Here is a 19,675-nt window from a genome sequence, read left to right as displayed (position 1 = left end):
GATGGACTTTGATGACTTGTAGAAATGTAGAGAATCTAGGCTGATTCCTCTTTTGACTCTGTCTCCAGACCCTGCTACTCTTTTACTTTATTAAAATCCTAAAGCAAGTCTGAATCTTGATTTTGTTTTTTGCATGCAGGCTTTCTTAGTATCAAGTGGCCTTTTACTGTCTAGGCATAAACACAGACTTGCAATTTCTTGTTCCAGCTACTGTTCAAATAGTTGTCCTCACCTGCTTATTATGTTCCCTTTTTCTGTGCTTTATGTACTTCCTTTTGTTTATCCAGAAAATAAACAATATGATGGGGGTGTATGTCTGTGGTGCTCCTAATTGAAGGGGAAAAAACCCAAGCCTTTTTAATAAGTAGAAACCACAATCTCTACTTTGAACCAAATTCATTGTAACTGCACGGGGAAGAATACCAGATGCTGTCCATTTGGCAGTGAACTCTGCCCCTCAAATCTTTGTATTGTAGGCATGACATCATCTTCTCAACTGGTGAGTGGTATTTATTTCAAAGATCTTTTTTTTACTGGAAAACTATGAAGACATCAATAGAGATCCCTCTGAGGAGAACAAATGCCCTGCGTTGTTACTGTTTGAACATCACCACAAAAGATTCCATTCAGATCAAGAGTGTACATGGATGTGAGTGAGAACTGTCAGACAATAAGAGATCAGGATTTCTTTGTTTCATACACTGCATAATTCCATTGGAACATTTCCACAGAGGCCCAGGAATCTGTGTGGAAATTTGGGTAGTTTTCAGCTTGATTTACTTCAACACTTGTGGTTTTGCGAGTAAAATTGCCTCAGGTATCGCAATTCTATTGTTGTACATTCTTATGTAGAACAATGTACATAACACACGTGTACATTGTATATTATGTACATTATAAATAATACAATGTATTACATATAATGTACATAATACACAATGTAATATATAATAATATAACAATGTACATAATACAACTCGTGATAAACATATATCCTAAAATGAAATGGAAGCCCACATACTCATGTTATGATAATCTCTGCATTAATAGTATATATTAATTCTCTCTTGGAAGTGCCTTGGCTTCCATGTACAGATTTGGTGGGGGTGGTGGGGGCTAATTAGTTGTCTTACTAATTAGTGGCCACACAGATGCTCTGTAGTACAGTATTGTCAAATAGGCATTTGGGTGTAAAGATAAGCATTTGGGAAAGACAGGAATAAGTACCATCAATCAATGGTCTTGTCTGGTGGGGAATTATAGGAAGGGTCATCCAACAGATCTGAAAGGCACCAGGTGGAGAAAATGTCTTAAATTAGGAAGCTAGCTTTCTTCCTCCTAAACAAAAGCATCAAATGGAAGGCAAGCCATTTCCTAAAAAGAGAATCTGTTGGGAATGTGGGGAGGTGCCCAGAAATCGACTTAAAAAAAGTGTATTTAAAGGACCACGAAAATATTACGGTATCCTCACGAGAAATGAAGCGCTGCGGCAGGGAAAACAAAAGGCACCGCGTAGTTCCATCAAAGCAACCAGCCCCCAGAGCGCTGGCATCCGGCTACCGTGGGGGATCCCTTCCAGGGGCAAAAATCCGGCGACCTTTTCGGTGCGAAGACCCAGAAAGCTGCTGTCCAATCGGGCCCCGGAGGGGCGGGTTTGGAGGCCGGCCCAGGCTGATCGTTCGGTAGGGGACGGCGCTCAGTCCGCCCGGACCACTGGCTGCAAGACAGAGCGAGAGCTACTCTCGGTTCCTTGGGGCTGATGCTGGTGGGATGGATTCCTCTCCGAGGTTCTTTAGCTGGGACGAGATCAAGTCGAGCCGGGCGCCGGAGCGATGGCTGGTGATTGACAGGAAGGTCTACGACATCAGCCAGTTCCACAAAAGGCATCCGGGGGGTTCCCGCGTGATCAGCCATTATGCTGGACAAGACGCCACGGTGAGAGGGAGAAATGAGAAAGAGGGGGGGGGGGGGGAGAAAGGAAGGAAGGAAGGAAGGAAGGAAGGAAGGAAGGAAGGAAGGACGGACGTCTGTCTGGAAAAGATCCCTCTGAGCTGTCGGGGACCTTGGAGGGAACGTGAGAGGCGGGGCGGCAGAGATCCTTTGTGAGCATCCTCTGGTTTGATGATGGAGGCTGGGAGAGCACTCGCAGAGAGCTCGATTGGAAGCATGGGTGGAGAGATGCTTCAGGGACAAGATGTTTAGGGACATGCAGAGCAGAGTACCTGAAGCTAAACGAATGAGCTTCCATATATCACAATCCACATTATGCATTCTTAGAAATTATCTCCATGCTGCCCAGGTGTTCCCAGGAAGAGCACTGTGGTCTGCACCTTCCTTCAATTATGTTAGAAGGCTCCACCCAGCCAGGCTGTTACATGGCAAAGCTTTCCTGTTCTCCTAGCAAACAGAGTAAGCCTCTGCTCTGGCAACAAGGTGCAGGAGAGCTGGCGGCAGCTACTGTGTGGTGAAAGAAAGAGCACTGCACATGTTCAGAAGCAGAATGGCTTAATGTCTGAGTTCTGAGGTGAGCAGTGATTTCTAAAAATTCAGAGTTATGAATGACTACCAGGATGAAATAACTTGTTTAAAAGTTCATGGAAGGGAAACTTTTTAATGTGGCATGAGTTTTCCTGGACTAGACGAAAGCTTGTACAATACTATATTTTCACACCCATAAGACCCTAATCCAAGAAAATCATTGCTAGAATGTTCCCTTCACTGAATAATGTTTATGATTAAAAGTAAGATGAGGAGGACGAGAACAAAGAAGACTGTGTACGTGTGGAATGTTGACATTTACCTTCTTATGCCAAAAGCAAAAACTCAATTCCTGGATCAGAGGTACGGTAAATAATTTTCTGCAACCTCACGAATGACTGAGTAGACACTGACCAACATAGTAAAGGTCCTGAAAGGACTTGTATGTTTCTCCCCCTCCACTCCTCATCCTTCTTGAGTTTTGGATTTTAACTTAGTCCATCACTTCTGGAAGATGTTCTGTTTGGAAGCTATGGTACATTTTTGCTTGGAATTTGCGCCAGATTTGTTGCAGCTCCAGTGGCTCTCTGAATGTGGTAGATCTCTGACCATGTGCAGGGAGTCTTATTGCCACCTACAAGCCTTCAAGGTAGCTGAAGCATGAGTCACTTGAGTTATGTTCCCTGAGAGACAGTAGAGCAATTGGACTATGAAGATATCTCTAGCTCTTTCTAAGAACACCCACATGGTAAATAGCATCGTAGACCATGAGCCTCCATTCAATTTTCAGCCAGTGGAAATGAGAATTCAGAGAATGTAGCATGGGCCCTTCCATAAAGTGGCTACTACTGTGGAGGGCATGATCAGTGATAGTTATCAGAATGTAACATGCTGAGGTTTTTCCTGCCACCACCCAAGATGTCTATTATCACAGCTACCTTTTCTGTGGCTAGAGGGTGAAACAACTGTGGTCACCCACATTATTATTTTCTTAGAATGCCTGGGGGTTTTGTGGCCTCAGAGTCATTCCTAGAAATAAAGATAAAATAATTGACCTTGATAATTTACAGTATCTAACTGTTATGAACTGAAAACAATGAGAAAAAAACCAGTAGTACATGTTGCTGGTAAATACCAGGGAGGAATTAGCACACATACTAGCATCCATAGGTACCACAGGCATTAGAATATATGTCCAAGAACAAATTGAACTTTGATGTTATATATGGTGACAGCAGCAGGAATATTTTATGCATAAAAATGGAAGTATACTTTAATTCCCACAATGGATGAATAGCTGCAAAAGTTGATGGAGTTAGCAGAGATGGTTAAATTGATTGTTTGACTAAAGAAAGATTTTTCTTTTTTTCTCCCCTTTACCCTTTTTTCCTCTTCCCCCTTTCCTCTCTATTTTCCCATTATTTTCATTTTCCTTTGTATTTCTGTATTTTATATATTGATGAACTAATAAAAAATATTTGAACCTAGGCTTTAGAACAGGGGTCCTAGGGCCAGATCTGGCCCTCAGGGTGCTTAAATCTGGCCAGTGATTGCCCCCCGCTGCCTGAAATGGGCTGAAAATGGGGTGTGTGGAGGCTGAAAACGGGGCACATGGAGGCTGAAAATGGGGTGCACGGAGGCCGAAAATGGGGTGTGCAGAGGTAGCAATAGGTGGCAGTGATCCCCTGGAAAAACTGATAGTTGGTGTTCCGGGAGGCTGATCCAACCGCCAATCAGCTGCTCATGCTAAATCAGGATGTGCTGAAGCTGACCAGACTGTTTGCTGCAAGGAGGCAAATTGCTGGGAGGCAGAGGCAGAATTTTTTTCTTGTTTTCTTCCCCAAAAGCTACATGTGTCTTATAGTCCACAGTGTCTTATAGTCTGAAAAATATGGTAAGTTTAAAAATAAAAGGTTTAGTGGTATATGAAGAATAAGTAATAAATGTTTGGCAATGATATCTGGTAGGAAAATGGTTATAGTAAAGAACTGTAGAAAGAAAGAAGAAAAGGGAAAAAATGCATCTTGAGCTTGTCAAATGCAGGGTGACCATGTCCACCCCTAGCCACACACATCCCGGCCCTCCGAGGTCAAACAGAACCCTGATACGGCCCTCAATGAAATTGAGCTTGACACCCCTGCTTTAGAATATATGTCCATGGAAGGCTGTAGTCACCTTTATATATAAAAATTATAATGTGGATCCTCTACTGGAAAACTTTCAACCTAGCCATGCAAAGAAAGAATATTTTCTCTGGTTCACACATACTGTTGGAATAACAAGCCTTCATAAGGCCAAGAGAAGGATCACCCCTCTCTCCCAGTGAAGAATATTTAAGGAGATTCAACCCTTTCTATGATTGGGCATCTGGATTAGGGGTGGGTTCTGGCTGGCTTTACTGCTGGTTCGCTTGTGTGCGTGCTTTGCGCACACTGGATGTATGCTGTGCATACATGCACAATTCAATTAAACTTGTTCTGCGCATGCACATAACTTTAAAACAAGATGGTGGCACCAATGGCGCCAACTAGAGAACCAGTTTGGGGGTGTGGCTGCTGGCTCCAGCGACCCATGCCGCCATGCCACTACCGGTTCGGCCAATTTGGTAGGAACCCATCTCTGATCTGGATGTTACTATTTCCATGAATATTTCCCCTGACATTTTTTTCTCATCTAATATTTTGGAAAAGCTTAGTTATCATGTAATTTTACAATAATCAATAGGAAGCTAATATGTAATACTCAGGCTAGCTGGCCACTTAAGAGGCCAATAAAATAAAATAAAAATAATAATAAAGATAATTGTTTGAAGCCCTAACAGTTGCCTTTGGAACTAGTAGCTCTAAGTGCATAGTGTTCTGTTTCCAAGGACAAAACTGTACATTATAATCAGGAAGAAGTTCTTGGGTTGTGGTATATCATTTCAGACTGTAGGCAATAACTTTTACCCTTGTATGTCTCCTCTTGAAAAAAGGCCTCTTGCCAATAAATAAAACCCTGAATGTGACTGGGATGAGCTAAAGGCAATCCTTTTCCTCAATTTACTAAGGAAAAAAACCAACTACCAGGAGCAACACTAAGTTTTCAAGTGGTAGATGTTGGTCTTTGTTATCTTTGACCTTATGCAACAGCACCTAACAAGCTTCCTGAAGCAAAGCACTGATTCTTCTTGTCAAATAGAATATCAGCAGCAATTCTCCAGTGGGGATCTTCTGGGATCAACTGGTTCCAAGATCTGAATTTAGGTTGCCCTCCATGCTGAACATTGCCTTAACCATTGAGCAATGCTCTTTTATTCCTAACCCCCACCCCCCAACAAGTCTCTGCAAAAACTTCTTTGGCTTTGCTTCCCCACATTCAGATTGCCATATAATGTCCAATCAGGATTCTTGAAAGCAGGACTTGTGAAACAAGCCATTGTAAGTTTGCACGCAAGATGTGGAAAGCGCTAAATGCATTCATCAAGCGTCTTTCTTGTTGGGATCTGAGGCCATTGAACTGTGAAAAAGAGTGACTTGGCTTTTTATTATTTTGAGCTGGAAAACACCAAAGCCAGTAGTGTAAGCCCTACAATACACCTTATGCAGGGGTGAAATCCTCCTGGTTTGGCCCAGTTCGCCTGAGGTGGAACTAACCACTAGATCAAACTTCCTAAACTTCGGAAAAAGCTCCCCAAATCTTGACCACATCCATGTATACATATAGGCTCATCTATCTATGTATATAAAAACAGCTATGTGTGTGTATGTTGGAAATTGATATACAGATGACTTACTCTCTGGAAACAAATACTGTGAGGATAAGACACTCCTTAAACCTCTCGGGGTGTGTATTCTGTTAAAATTCAGCCTGTTGTGCCTTAAAATGGCTTCTACAGCACAGTGGAGTTGCCATGGTAACGGCTTCATAGTACTCCACATGGGGAGTACTGTGAAGGGGGAAAATCCAACATTAAAAATTATGTTTGATCTGGACATTTCCCCCCATAAATAAATACCCGGGTAACGCCGGGTTATTGGCTAGTTCACTATAAATCAAGGCCCTTGCCCTTCTCAAAAATGGTCAGTGTGGCCTTTATCTCCAGAAGTTTATATTATTTGAATATTTGACATATTCAGGCATGTACTGTAAATGGCTCTTTAATTAATGGGCTGGATATATTAATATGATATTCCTGGTAGAAATTCTGGATGAAGTATTTTATATTAGTAATCTGGATATAATTTTCACTTTTCTTTAAGCTTTGAGAACAACTTTTCTAATGCTGGTGTATTTTCTTGACAACATTCTGAGCTTTTCTAATACTTTTATGACTAAACATGACAGTGAAAAACAGTTTTTTGTTGGAAAGATTTTGTAGCAGCATAAGGGCGATTTGGCTCATGGTGCAGAAGACAAAAAACTCTGAATAGCTGATTTTTAGAATGCTGTATTGATTGATTGATTGATTTCTCACTCTTGCCTCTGAGATTGGAAGCTAAAATTTTCATTTGCTTTAATGTGCATTTAAAATCCAACTTTTTTGCTGAGAATAGTCACTGCTGAGCTGCCATTTATATCTAAATTAAGTCTTCTCTTCACTGATAGGATATTTCGCTCAAATTTAATTTAAGCCTTTACAATTTTCCTTAATCCTACTAACTGAGGGGAATCATGTCTACATTTAATATTTAATGTTTAATTGGACTCTGGGCAGTATTCAGATTTTTTTAATGCACACAGTGAACCTATTATCAAAACCCAGTCCTTGTAATTTTGCATTGCAACAATCTTTCAACCACTCAGAATTTCTGAGAAATATTAGGGCAAAGTATCTCTCTCTATTTCTGAGAAACGTTTCATGGGCCTAGTTCACCACAAACATAGCAAAAGCTAAGCCTATACGAGCCTCCTGGACCATATTGTTCAGAGGTGCACAAATTATCTTAATAATCTAAGACAATTTAGTTTACTAGAGAGAAATAGATGCTTTAGTCTTAATGTAGCTGGAACACAATGCTTTTTGTAATCTGAAACAAAGCTGCTCATGTAAAGAAAGGAAATATTGGAATAATTCTATTTTTTAAAAAAAAGTAAGACCTTTTTCACTAAGAAAAGCAAGCAAGCTTATTTTTAAAAGAAAAAAATGTCTACAATCAGACCTTCATTTGTGTCTTGTCGACACACAAAGCACTGTGATTCTAAAAAAAAAAGTGCTGTGGAAATGATCTGTCCATCATTGCTTCCCTCGTCTTCATTTCAGACATTATTGCCAGGTTTTACATCCACCATTGTTGATGATTGGTTGAAAATTATGGTACCACAGTCTTCAGCTCTGGCTGTGACCCACCCACTTTCCCATTTCTAGTTAAAAAAAAAACTGGCCAGGAAATGACAGTCTTCTCACTCTTGCTCCCTTCAGATATACTTTACCAGGGAAGGTTTGGTGTTTTTTCTCTCTGATGAGATCCGGGAGCTCAGCTGGAAGCTGGAGTATCAACAATAGGATTAAAGCCCTTTCTTGGTGCCACACCAATTAAAGGACTAATATTGCCCAATATGTACAACAGCAGGTCAGCATGTCCTGAGCTGGCGTTTCTGGACTTTGGTACATATCTGGAGAAAACTACTCCTATGGTACAGTAGGATGTTGGCAGCTTAGAGAGAGTGTGAGCTACTTACAAATGTAACAATGAAAGTCTCAAGCATTTAAAGAAATTTAATCCATGTATTCATGGACGTAACACTACTTCATAAAGCATAATTTTTTTTGTGTAGCCCATCTTTCATCATTTCTATCTTCTACTTGTAGAAAGAATTGCCCAGGAGGTAATGATGGAAGAGACAACTTATTCTAAGTATAGAGAGTTTGATAGTGGTTCAGGTGCTATGAACATAGTGATCAGAAAGGAAGTATTATTCGGAATATATTCTTGATGATAACCAAAGTTTTCTGTCGTCAGTAAGCTAATTGTCACAGGAAGATACATTTATTTTACTCATTGCCAAAGGCTATCAACCTTGACATAAAATAACAATGCTGTATGTATGTATGTATGTATGTATGTATGTATGTATGTATGTATGTATGTATGCCTGCATGTAGGTATATATTTGCATCTACATTAAAAAATGAAATCATATTATTGATTCATGATGCTTGTGATAAAACTGACTCATTTGATCACTCAGCTGTTTTGTCAGTCTAAAGTTCTTTTGTTTGAGAATAGACATTTTAGACAAAATATAATAATCCAGGAAAAAAGGTTTCTATAGCAGCATCTAGTGGCCAAAAGTAAACCCTGTAAAGTAGGGATTTAATTGTCTTGGCTTCCATTCAGATTCCTTTCAGGAACTGCCAAAAAAAATGCAAAGGATTTCAAATCAAAAGGAAGAAGCCATTGGAACCAATGTGCTGGCTGGAGACTAGTGCTTAAGACTAGATGCTTCAAATGATTAAACCAAGGCAGAATTTAAACTAAATGAGGAAGAGCAGAGAGGGAGAACCAGACTCTTTTTGGTGGCCTTTTTTTTTTTTTGTAATTTTAAAACTTGGACTTGTGTGAAGGTTACAGGAGAAACTATTTGGACAACCATGTGAATTATGTGGGGATAATGCCAATTTATTATAGGAAAAAATAGCATGAGTCTAAAATGAAGCTAATAAAATGGAAATCTTTAACCACCACAACCATGTTTATTCAACATTTTGCTGATTCAACGAGAGATAACAAAATTTGCTCCAGCTTTAAGAGTTGAATGGATTCCTTCAATTTCATTTTCCCCTAGGTTAATGGTTAGATTCCTTTAATAAAAAGCAGACATCTTCTGAAACAAAACCCAAAGATTTGTCTTATTGGTCATTTTGGGTGGACACATAGCCCTATTATTTTTGTCTGGTTCTGTTTTTGTTTTTCAGGATCCTTTCACAGCATTCCATTTGGACAAGAATCTAGTGAGAAAATACTTGAAGCCTTTATTCATTGGGGAGCTTGCAGCAGATCAGCCCAGTTTTGAACCCAACAAAAATGTAAGCTATTCTGAGAACTGCCTTGAGAAAGAGATCTTTGCTGATGCTACTCTATGAGGAATCTGCAGTAAAAAAATTGGGAACAAAATCAAAGATCCCTTCCTTTGGTGGCCTGCCTAAAATGGGAAACACACAAACATACTGTAAGGAGGAATGGGATATGTTGAGAGGCAGTTTTCAGGTGAGAGAAGACTGTGTAGTACCAGAACAAAACAAAAATGATGAATTAGAATTTCAAAAACATCTAGAGATGTTTGGAGCGAGAAATATTAACTGTCTAAAATGTAAAATGTCTCCTATATTCATGTGCTGTCTCTCAGAACAAAGAAATTTAACTTGGAATGATATCTCAGTAGGAATGGGCTTTTAAAAAAATATACATTGATGAACATGGACATAGCCACACACTTTGCATTGCAGTCTTTTGTCATGAAACTAGAACAGGGATGGCATCACTCTAAGCTAAATTGAGTAGCACAGGACAAAACCCACATTTGTGTTTAATTTTATTAATGTAAAAAGTTGATTCAATTACTTGCCAAACATATATTGAATATTTTCCCCTTTGTATGTTTTTTTATTGTTATATTTTTGTCATATGAACTGCGGTGGCACAGTGGTTAGAATGCAGTACTGCAGGTTACTTCTGCTACTTGGCAGCTGCCAGCAGTTTGGCAGATTGAATCTCACCAGGCTCAAGGTTGACTCAGCCTTCCATCCTTCCGAGGTGGGTAAAATGAGGACCCAGATTGTTGGGGGCAATATGCTGATTCTGCAAACCACTTAGAGAGAGCTGTAAAGCGCTATGTAGCAGTATATAAGTCTAAGTGCTATTGCTATTTTGGTCATAATTTTTGGAAGACTTTAAAGGCTTTAGACTATTGTGGTCTTTAGATGTGCCCACAGCCCAAGGTGTCAGGTTGCCCACTTCTAAATAAAAAGTTGCCTTCAGAACAAAGGAAGTATAAACACTGTGGTTTTTCATAGAAAGAACTTGTGGAAGACTTCCGTGAGCTCCGTGCCACTGTTGAAAAGATGGGACTACTGAATTCCAATCACCTCTTCTTCTTCCTCTCCTTTCTTCACATCTTGCTGCTGGATGTATTAGCCTGGCTCAATATGTGGTATTTTGGAACATCCTTTGTGCCATTCCTCATCACTGCTTTGCTACTTGGGACTGTCCAGGTAATCTGTTATCAGATAAAGGAGAGCAGGGCTTGAAGCTTAAAAAAACAAAACAAAACCCTGAAGAGCTGTGGTAACTCCTCTGTGAGGAGAGGTATCTACTTGCATTACCCTAAATGTCTAATTCAGCTTTTCTCTCAAGATAAATGAATATGGTAATTGTCGCTTTTTTCATTTGGTCATCCTTGGTTTCCCATTTTGGACAATAATGCCCATTATCCTGTGCTCATTTATGCAAAGAAAGTTCCCTCTAAATTTGTTAGTAATACTTGTTTTTCCTCAGAATTCTCTTTGGAGTCTACTTTTTCATGAAACTATTGGTTTAACTCAGGGCTGTCAAACTCCCGGCCTGCGGGCCGGATGTGTCACGTGTTGGCCACACCCTCACCCAGTTTAGCAAAGGGGAAAAAAGTCCCAATACATCACGTGACGCAGCTGTGACGGTGTGAGTTTGACACCCCTGGTTTAACTCCTCAGATCTAAGTCCATCTGCCTGTTAAGCTTGTGTATTGTATTAATCAGATCTCCTTCTCTCCTCTTCCTTCAACCTTCTCTCTGTGTAATCTTCTGGGAGCAAAGACTTTGCAGGTTATATGGTAAAGCATTGTGTGCAGTCAAGGCATTGTAATCATGCTAGCTATGGCAATGTTTTCCAGACCCAAGCCGGTTGGCTACAGCATGATTTTGGACATCTTTCTGTCTTTGGCAAGTCTAAATGGAACCACTGGATTCACAAATTTGTGATTGGACATTTGAAGGTGAGTTTCATGAAAATGGGCTTTGCTCTTAGCCATGTCATGGCATTGGGGCTCAAGAGCGATTGGGCCCCTTGCACTCAGATTTTAATCTGCCTAGTCAGGAAATACTGTATTTTTTGGACTATAAGATGCACCATGATTTTGAAGAGCTAAATTTTAAAAAAGTTTTTGTACTCTGCAGGTCTCCCAAACCCTCTGCACGACTTGTTTTTTACAAAAGGAAAAAGGGCATGCAGAACTTTGGGAGGCTTGTAGAGTGCTCCTGGGGGCTGGGAGAGGGCAAAAATGATCCATTTTTTGCTCATTTTTGCCCTCCCCAGCCCCCAGGAACACTTTGTAAGCCTCCCAAACCCTCTGCACGTCCATTTTTGGAAAGGGGGTGGGATTTTGATAGGCCAAAATGCTGTATTCAGTGTATAAGACACACCCAGATTTTCACCCTCTTTTTTGGGGGGGAAAGGTGCATCTTATTCTCCAAAAAATATGGTAAATATCTGAAGAGGCCTCTTCATTTGCCTTGTTTTGCAGGGAGCACCAGCCAGCTGGTGGAATCACTGGCACTTCCAGCATCATGCAAAGCCTAACTGCTTTCGCAAGGATCCTGATCTCAACATGCATCCTTTGTTATTTGCCCTGGGAAAGATACTCTCTGTGGAGGTGAGACTTGTGGGATTTGGGGAATGTTGTATGAAAAGGGAAATTTTGCACGAACCCTGAAGCATCAACTTTTTAATGGAGCCCCAACATACTTTTAGATCTTCAAAAATTGTTACCACTGTGTACTTTTGAATCTTAACAGAATGGAAAAATTATCAATTACATCATTGGGATAGTGATATGAATTAGGAAAATGAAATCTTCAAAAACTATTTTTTTTTCCTGGGCCTCTTTACATGAGTTAATAGTTAAATGCTGTTGAAGTTTATTTTGTTATTTAGACTGATTCAGGAATTTTCATACAATTTCAAATAAAAAAGCACAGTTATGTAGATTTATGTGAACACTGGCGTTTTTGTATATATTTGACATAAAAACATAGTGGATAAGATTAAGTATCATAATTGATATTGGTCAAAACTACAGCTTTAAAACAATAAAAAGACTAAAAGTTTGCGTTGACTTTAAATATTTTTAAATGGCTGCGTTTTAAATCTCATGGAAGTAAGGATAGCTGACTTAAAATAAATGAAAATATTGGGAAATCTGAGTGGCAAATGGGATGAATTTTTTTAGTTCAGGTCAAAGTTCAGTGTAAAAATAGAACACCAGAGGTTACGGTACTTTCTAGTTTACTTCATAAAGAGTCAGACCAGAGGTGGTATTCAGCAGGTTCTGACCAGTTATGGAGAACCAGTAGTGGAAATTTTGAGTAGTTCGGAGAACAGGTAAAAACCACCTATGACTGGCCCCACCTCCATCTATTTTCTGCCTCCCGAGTCCCAGCTGATCAGGAGGAAATGGGGATTTTGCAGTAATCTTTCCCTGGAGTGGGGAGGGAATGGAGGTTTTACAGTATCCTTCAGAAGTGGGTTGCTCCTGGTTCAGCCAAACCGGTAGTGGAATTCAGGCCTGGGAGGCAGAACCCGCAGCGATCCAGGCCTGACACACCCCTGAACCAGTTCTCTCGCTGCTACTGGGCTGCCGCCATTTTGGTTTTTAGTGACTGCGTGTGCGCAGTTCACTGTAAATTGTTCTACGCAAGTGCAAAGAACAATTTACATTGAACAGCGTGTGGGTTGTGCGTGGTTGAGGACCAGTAGTAAAACCAGTAGCAACCCACCCTTAGTATCCTTCCCCTGCCATGCCCACCATGCCACACCCACCAAGCCATGCCCACAGAACCGGTAGTAAAAAAAATTGAATCCCACCATTGAGTCATACGTATGACTGTTTGTACTTTGAGCTTAAGTTGTGGGTTTTTGTCAATGCCATGAGCTTTTGCTGCACAAAGAGCAATTTTGAAATGAAAGTTGTAGAGCTGGAGATGCTTAGACAGCCAGACAGGTACACACTCAGGAGCTTTTGGAATGTGATGGCTCACTTCACTCCCAAGAGGAAAACTTCTTTCCTTTCAGGGAGAAAAAGGGAAGGGCTTGGGGAAGGAGGATATTATTTCAGAGAATTGTTCCCAGAAAGGGGATCTAATTCTTAGACAGATGCATCTATATCTTCTCATATTGAGAATAATCCCTTGGGGGAGTAAATCCTGCCTCCCCAACCTTCTAGAATTTTTTGAGAATGTCAGCATGCTCAGAGGTGTTATTCAGCCGGTTCAGACCGGTTCAGGTGAATCGGTATCGGAAATTTTGAGTAGTTTGGAGAACCGGCAATTACCACCTCTGGTTGGCCCCGCCCCCATCATTCCCTGTCCTATAGTCCCTTGTTTATTTAGCTCAGCTGATTTGCACAGCAGAGTGGATTGCCATACTGCAGCTGAGCTAAACCACAGCTCAGCTCACCAGTGCTGACACTGTGGGCGGTCTTTGAGTGCTGTGCACGAGTGCGAAGCATGCATTAGGTGCGCGCGCACAAAGCACTCTCTCATAGAACCAGTAGGAAAAGATTTGGAATCCTACCACTGAGCATGCTATTAACCTGGATTTGCAAAAAGCCTTTAAGAAAATTTCTCATCAGAGATTATTGAGGTAAATCTACTGGCTTATAGATCAGAGTACCTTTTCTTTGCTTGATTGCTTGTTGGTTAAAAATCAGAAAGTGGTGAGGTGGCCAAGGCTGCACATTATTCTAATTTGTTCAGGATAATAAAAGCCAAAAATGTTGGGGGCATCCTATCTTAGAAAGAAGGCAACTGAAAAGGAACATGCCTGAACATGTGAAATCATGTGTAATGTGGAGAGAATGTAGACAGAGAGAAATTTTCTCCTTTTTTGAAAAGATAAGACCAGTAGTCATTCTATAAAGTTGTTTGAAAGGAAGTTTAAAATAGACAAAAGGAAACACTTCCTTGAACAATGCATTAATTAACTTTGGAGTTTCTACCACAAGGCTGCATAGTGGCAGCTAACAGCTTGGTTTAAAAGGAATTGGCTACATTCATGAAAGACTAGTATGTTAGTATTGAACATTATCACACAGTTGTGTGTGTGTGGGACATACCAGGTGCAGTGACAGTTAGGTTTCCATGTGCTGTTTGGAGGCACCTCAAAAAAATCTGCTTGGCCAGAAACAAACTGCTGGAGTAAGATGAACCACAAGGGCTATTCTTAAGTTCTCGTTGTATGTATTTATCCCTAAGTAAGTATGAATAGATTTGTTACTGCATTTTCTAATGTGTTGCCTTGAATGGATTATTCATAATTTCCTTGACGACAGCTGCAGTAGCAGAAGCAGCAGCAGCAACAAAAACCTATTAAAGGATTCCAGTTCTGTTAGTGGCTAGATTATGGATGAAAGAAATCATACAAAGTTGCACACAGTACCTCCTTTTAGGCTCATACTGTTTGATTACTTAGGTATGCGAGAGTAGTTTGAACTCTTTCTTTGTCTGGGGGATTTCTTTCATCCATTAATTTTTTTGCTAGCCAGATTTCATAGAAGAACCTCATTGGTTGTTAGCTGTCACCTTATTTGCCAGGATAAGCCTTATTAGAAATAAAGCAAAGTTGAAGTGTGTTTCCCTTTTTTTCAAATAGTGAGAAGTACCAGGACAGTTTACTGGTTTTAGTTTCTTTTGGGTGGAAAACATTTGCAGACTAATGACATCTTTGCAATGTTATTTATAGAAATATAAAGGCAAGGTGCAAGAGTAGGGAAAGAGGGACTCAAACATGAGAGAAAACAATTTGCTCCCTTAGTTTCCTGTTTCACCCATCATGTGGGTTTAACTGTTTCCACCTAGAACCATATGCCATTCTCATTTCCTTCCAAGCTGACAGTTGTTCTCCCCTCTTTTTTTCTTTCATGTATATTCTTCCATCTTCTACATATCACCTACTAGGAGACAGACATACATACATACATACATACATACATACATACATACATACATACATACATACATACATACATATTAACTGATCATGAGCTCATAAGAAAAATAGGGGAAGTTGTTAATGCAATTCTCTGGAGGTTTGTATGCTGCCTTCCTGTGAGACAGTTTGCTAATCTGATTGCTCCTTCCTTTTCCTGGGAGTGTCGCTTTGTCATACAAGCTGAGTGCAGATACACAGGATCCAGCTTCTCTTGTAGGCCAAGAGATTACACTTTCTTGTATTCTCTACCTACCTCTTCAGTCAGTGGTGTACCAGGGGTGGGTTTCAGCTGGTACATACCGGTCCGTGCGTACCGCTTCATGAAATTTAGCATGCCTTCCCGTACCTGAGCTTCCGGAGGCCCTTTACCAGAATGCTCCCTCCCCTGCCCTGCCCCCCTGCTCTCTCCCCCACTGGCCCAGTCGCTGCTTGCTCGCTTACTCCCCCTGCCAACCCACCCAGTTGCTGCTTGCTTGTTTGCCCTGCCTGTCTGCACCAGGCTTGTTCCATCCAGACACTTTGGAGGATTGGGAGAAGCCCACGTGGCGCACGCTGTCTTCTCTTTGACAGCCACCTGGTTTCCAATGGGGGTGGGGAATCTATGCAGAGGAAGGAAAAATGCATGGATTTCTTCCCCACCCCCATTGGAAACCAGGCGACTGTCAAAGAGAAGGGAGCACGCGCCACGTGGGCTTCCCACAACAGCTGAATCCTCGCCGCCTGTTCCTTCTTTGGCTGTTGGACAAGCCCATGTGGTGCACACTGCTGCCTTCTCTTTGACAGCCACCTTGTTTCCAATTGGGGGGGGGGGAAATCCATGTGTTTTCCCTCCCTCTGCATGGGTTCCTCATCCCCTATTGGAAACAAGGTGGCGCTCTCTCTCTCTCACTCTCACTCTCACTCTCACATACACACACACACACAAGCACACACACACACACACACACACACACACTGTGCATGTGTAAAAGGGATTGGATCAGCTGGGAGGCAGTCAAAAAAGAAGCCTCTGTTTCTCTGTTGCTGCAGCTCGCAGAGAAAGAGGGTGGGGATGATGGCCGGTGCTCGCCCCCTCACTGCTTTCCCAGCCAGCCACCCAGCCAGGCGGGGCTGTAGCTGGCAGGCCTCAGGGGCAAGCAGTAAGTGAAGAGGGCGCCAGCCAGCATCCCTGACTCCTTCCTCTGCGAGCTACGGCAGCGGAGAAACAGAAGCTTCTTTTTTGCCAGCCTCCCAGTTGATCCAGTCCCCCTTACACATGGACCTTGCATTGCAGCAAGTGCAGTGTGTCTCTGTATGTGTGTGCGTGACATGTGTGCCTTCCATGGCATGCCCAACACCTTTGGACACCCACCAGGTCACCTGCTGTGCAGCAGAGAAATCTGGCTTTGGCAAAAGGAAAAAAAGCCGTTTGAAATTAGCCCTCTCTGCCGCTCTGCTGAAAAGGTGGGAACCAAGGCCAAGAGATAACAGGATGACTAACCATATTCGGTTAACCCCCAGAGTGGGAAGAGGCTGAATTGGGAACTCTGTAAATTGGTTTGTAGGACACAGAATGCCGTGATCATAGGATTTATTGAGCACCGGTTTTAGTTCATAGAATATATCTACAAATATAATTGGAAGAGATGTGTGTGTGTGAGAGAGAGAGAGAGAGGGGAGAGAGAGAGAGAAAGAGAGAAAGGAAGGAAGAAAGAAAGAAAGTGGGAGAGGTACACACAAGAAAGGAAGGAAGGCAGGAATGGAGGGAGAGTGAGAGGAAAAAAGAGAGAGTCAAAGCTAGAGAAAGAGGGAGAAAGAAAGAGAAAGAAGGAAAGAGAAAGAAAGGAAAGAAAGAAAGAAAAAGAAAAAAGAAAGAAAAAGAAAGTGGGAGAGAGAGATGAAAGAGAAAGAAAGAAAGAAAAAGGGAAAGACAGACAAAAGGAAGGAAGGAGGGAAAGAAAGAAAGAAAGAAAGAAAGAAAGAAAGAAAGAAAGAAAGAAAAAGAAAGAGAACTTATGACCATAACTAAGCCCAAAATTTTGGTTGCTAAGCAAGAGTTAAGTTAAGTGAGTTTCACATTTTCCAAGTTGGCCATGCCCACCTGGTCAAAGGACCACCAAGCCATGCCCACCCAGTCACATGACTGCCAAGCCACTCCCACAAAACGGGCCACACTTACAGATTAGGTTCTAAAAAATTTTGAAACCCACCACTGTGGTGTACTATGCGTTAACTACCTAAACCATATTGCATGTGGGTTTTTAAAACTGATGAAACTGAAGAAAATGCAATTGTTTTTAGCCTGGGTTTGAATCTCATTTGTGTTGTGCCGATGTGCGTATATGTACAATCTTTTATAGGTCAGGACTGTGGAAACACTGACACTGCTAAGATATCCTTAACCTTGGCTCAAGCAACCTTGACATGGATGCTAGAGAGTCATTTGCCAGAACAAGTTTGTGCATTTATCTGGTATGATTTGTTGAATGTTGACTTGCCATGAACCTTTCTCCCCATTCACAGCTTGGCATAAAGAAAAAGAAGTTCATGCCATACAATCACCAGCACAAATACTTCTTTCTCCGTGAGTAACACTTTATTTCTGAAATATTCATATTCTTATTAAGGGCACATAGGATACTAAAACCTCCCAGAGATTTTTGTGTGTAGTGTGGTTTTGCTGCCATTGGTTGGAAGGAAGAGTGAAACCCTATTTATCTGAGAAATATGGGGCAGGGGTGGGTTGCTGCCGGCATTATTGCTGGTTCGGCGCACACACAATTTTATTGCTCCATGTGCATGCACAGTTACCTATAAATAGATCTGCACATGCGTAGAACATTTAAAAAAAACAACATCCCACGCCGACCAGAGAGCCGGTTTGGAGCGTAGCAGGCATGGGTTGCTGCCAGTTCTGGTGACCCAGGCCAGGATACCACTACCGGTTCGGCCGAACCAGTCTGACACGGTAGGAACTCACCTCTGATATGGGGATAACTTTTTCCTGTAAAACATGTCATCTAGTTATATTCCTGTCAAGTATCATTAGAAGGAGACCTCTTTTGCAGCCTGTGTACAATATTACTATAGCTGTTTCATGTCACCCTATTATAATCTGAAATGTCTCTATCCATCAAATTATATTTAATACTCCATGGCAAACAGCACTACACCTGACAAATGAAGCTTTGTATTCCTGGGTTAACACAGACCTGGTCCACCTGGCTCAATACTATCTGAATCCCCTTTAAATAATTGAAAATAGTGTGGATGTAGATCAGTGGTGGGTTCTGGATCCTGTTCCAACCGGTATGGTTGGAACGGGCCTGGCAGTGTACACATGGATGTGCGCCGTGTTAGGTAAGCTCACTGTTGGGAGAGCAAGTGTGTTCAGAGAAGCGTTGTGAGAGTTGTGTTGGAGAACACACAAACCAGCATACAGAGACACTGCAGTTTAAATAGGCTTTTACTTTCGTGGAAATAGAGGTATCAGAGTCCATCAAACAGTCCAAGTCATACACAGATAAGACAGTCAGTCATCAATGCCTTTCAGTTAAGGGATAATCCAAATAACATAGTCCATAATCATACAAACAGCCTGGTACTCAAAGTTTGCTAGCAGTTGCAAAACTTACAATAGCTCACGGCACTTTCTAACCGCCAGCTTCCAAAACACTCAAATCAGATCAGCCCAGCATCTAACAAACAGAGAGCTAACAGTCATTCTGGCTCCCTCTTATGGCCGATCGAGGAAAACAGCAACCAATCACATTTTACAGTACGATTTAAAGAAACAGGTATAGCATTGTTACATGATTTATATATTGCCAACCCAACCATTAGATTATATTCCTAACATGCAGCACGCACGCACACAGTGCGCTCATGCATCTTAGCACTTCCCCGATGCTCCAGCTCCTCCATGGAACATCGCGCGGGTGCTGTATGCGCCATGCACAAGCCCGGAAGCCTTAAAAGACAGGTAAGGAGCTTGGGTGGGTGGGTGGGCCCTCCAGAGCACCATACCGGAACAGTATCTGGTGCTCCAGGCAGGATCCGGTATGCCTGTACCGGGGCGTGCTGCCTGCAACCCACCACTGATATAGATGCATATGACAATGGAACTGAGCCACAGTCAACCAAATGGGATCTTCATGGTTACAGGAGCTGTAGTGGCATAGTGGTTAGAATGCAATATTGCAGGCTAACTCTGCCCACAGCTAGGAGTTTGATCCTGATTGGCTCAAGGTTGATTCAGCCTTCTATCCTTTTGA

At 41.7% G+C, this 19,675-nt stretch overlaps 1 protein-coding gene across 1 annotated transcript in view; it reads left to right on the top strand.

Moving 5' to 3' along the window:
• Positions 1 to 1,621: 1,621 nt before the first annotated feature.
• The window catches only part of LOC116507472 (acyl-CoA (8-3)-desaturase-like), a 32,085-nt gene continuing 14,031 nt past the window's right edge, over positions 1,622 to 19,675 (top strand). The window contains exons 1-6 of the mRNA XM_032215670.1: positions 1,622 to 1,935; positions 9,377 to 9,487; positions 10,475 to 10,672; positions 11,329 to 11,430; positions 11,959 to 12,087; positions 17,925 to 17,985. Of these exons, the coding sequence (XP_032071561.1) occupies positions 1,771 to 1,935; positions 9,377 to 9,487; positions 10,475 to 10,672; positions 11,329 to 11,430; positions 11,959 to 12,087; positions 17,925 to 17,985 (766 nt within the window). The 5' untranslated portion in view covers positions 1,622 to 1,770. The remainder of the gene's footprint in view (positions 1,936 to 9,376; positions 9,488 to 10,474; positions 10,673 to 11,328; positions 11,431 to 11,958; positions 12,088 to 17,924; positions 17,986 to 19,675) is intronic.

Source organism: Thamnophis elegans, chromosome 1 (assembly GCF_009769535.1).
Source record: "Thamnophis elegans isolate rThaEle1 chromosome 1, rThaEle1.pri, whole genome shotgun sequence".
NCBI lineage: Eukaryota > Metazoa > Chordata > Lepidosauria > Squamata > Colubridae > Thamnophis > Thamnophis elegans.
Note: the sequence above shows the minus strand (reverse complement) of the source record. Positions and strands in the feature narration are given on the sequence as shown.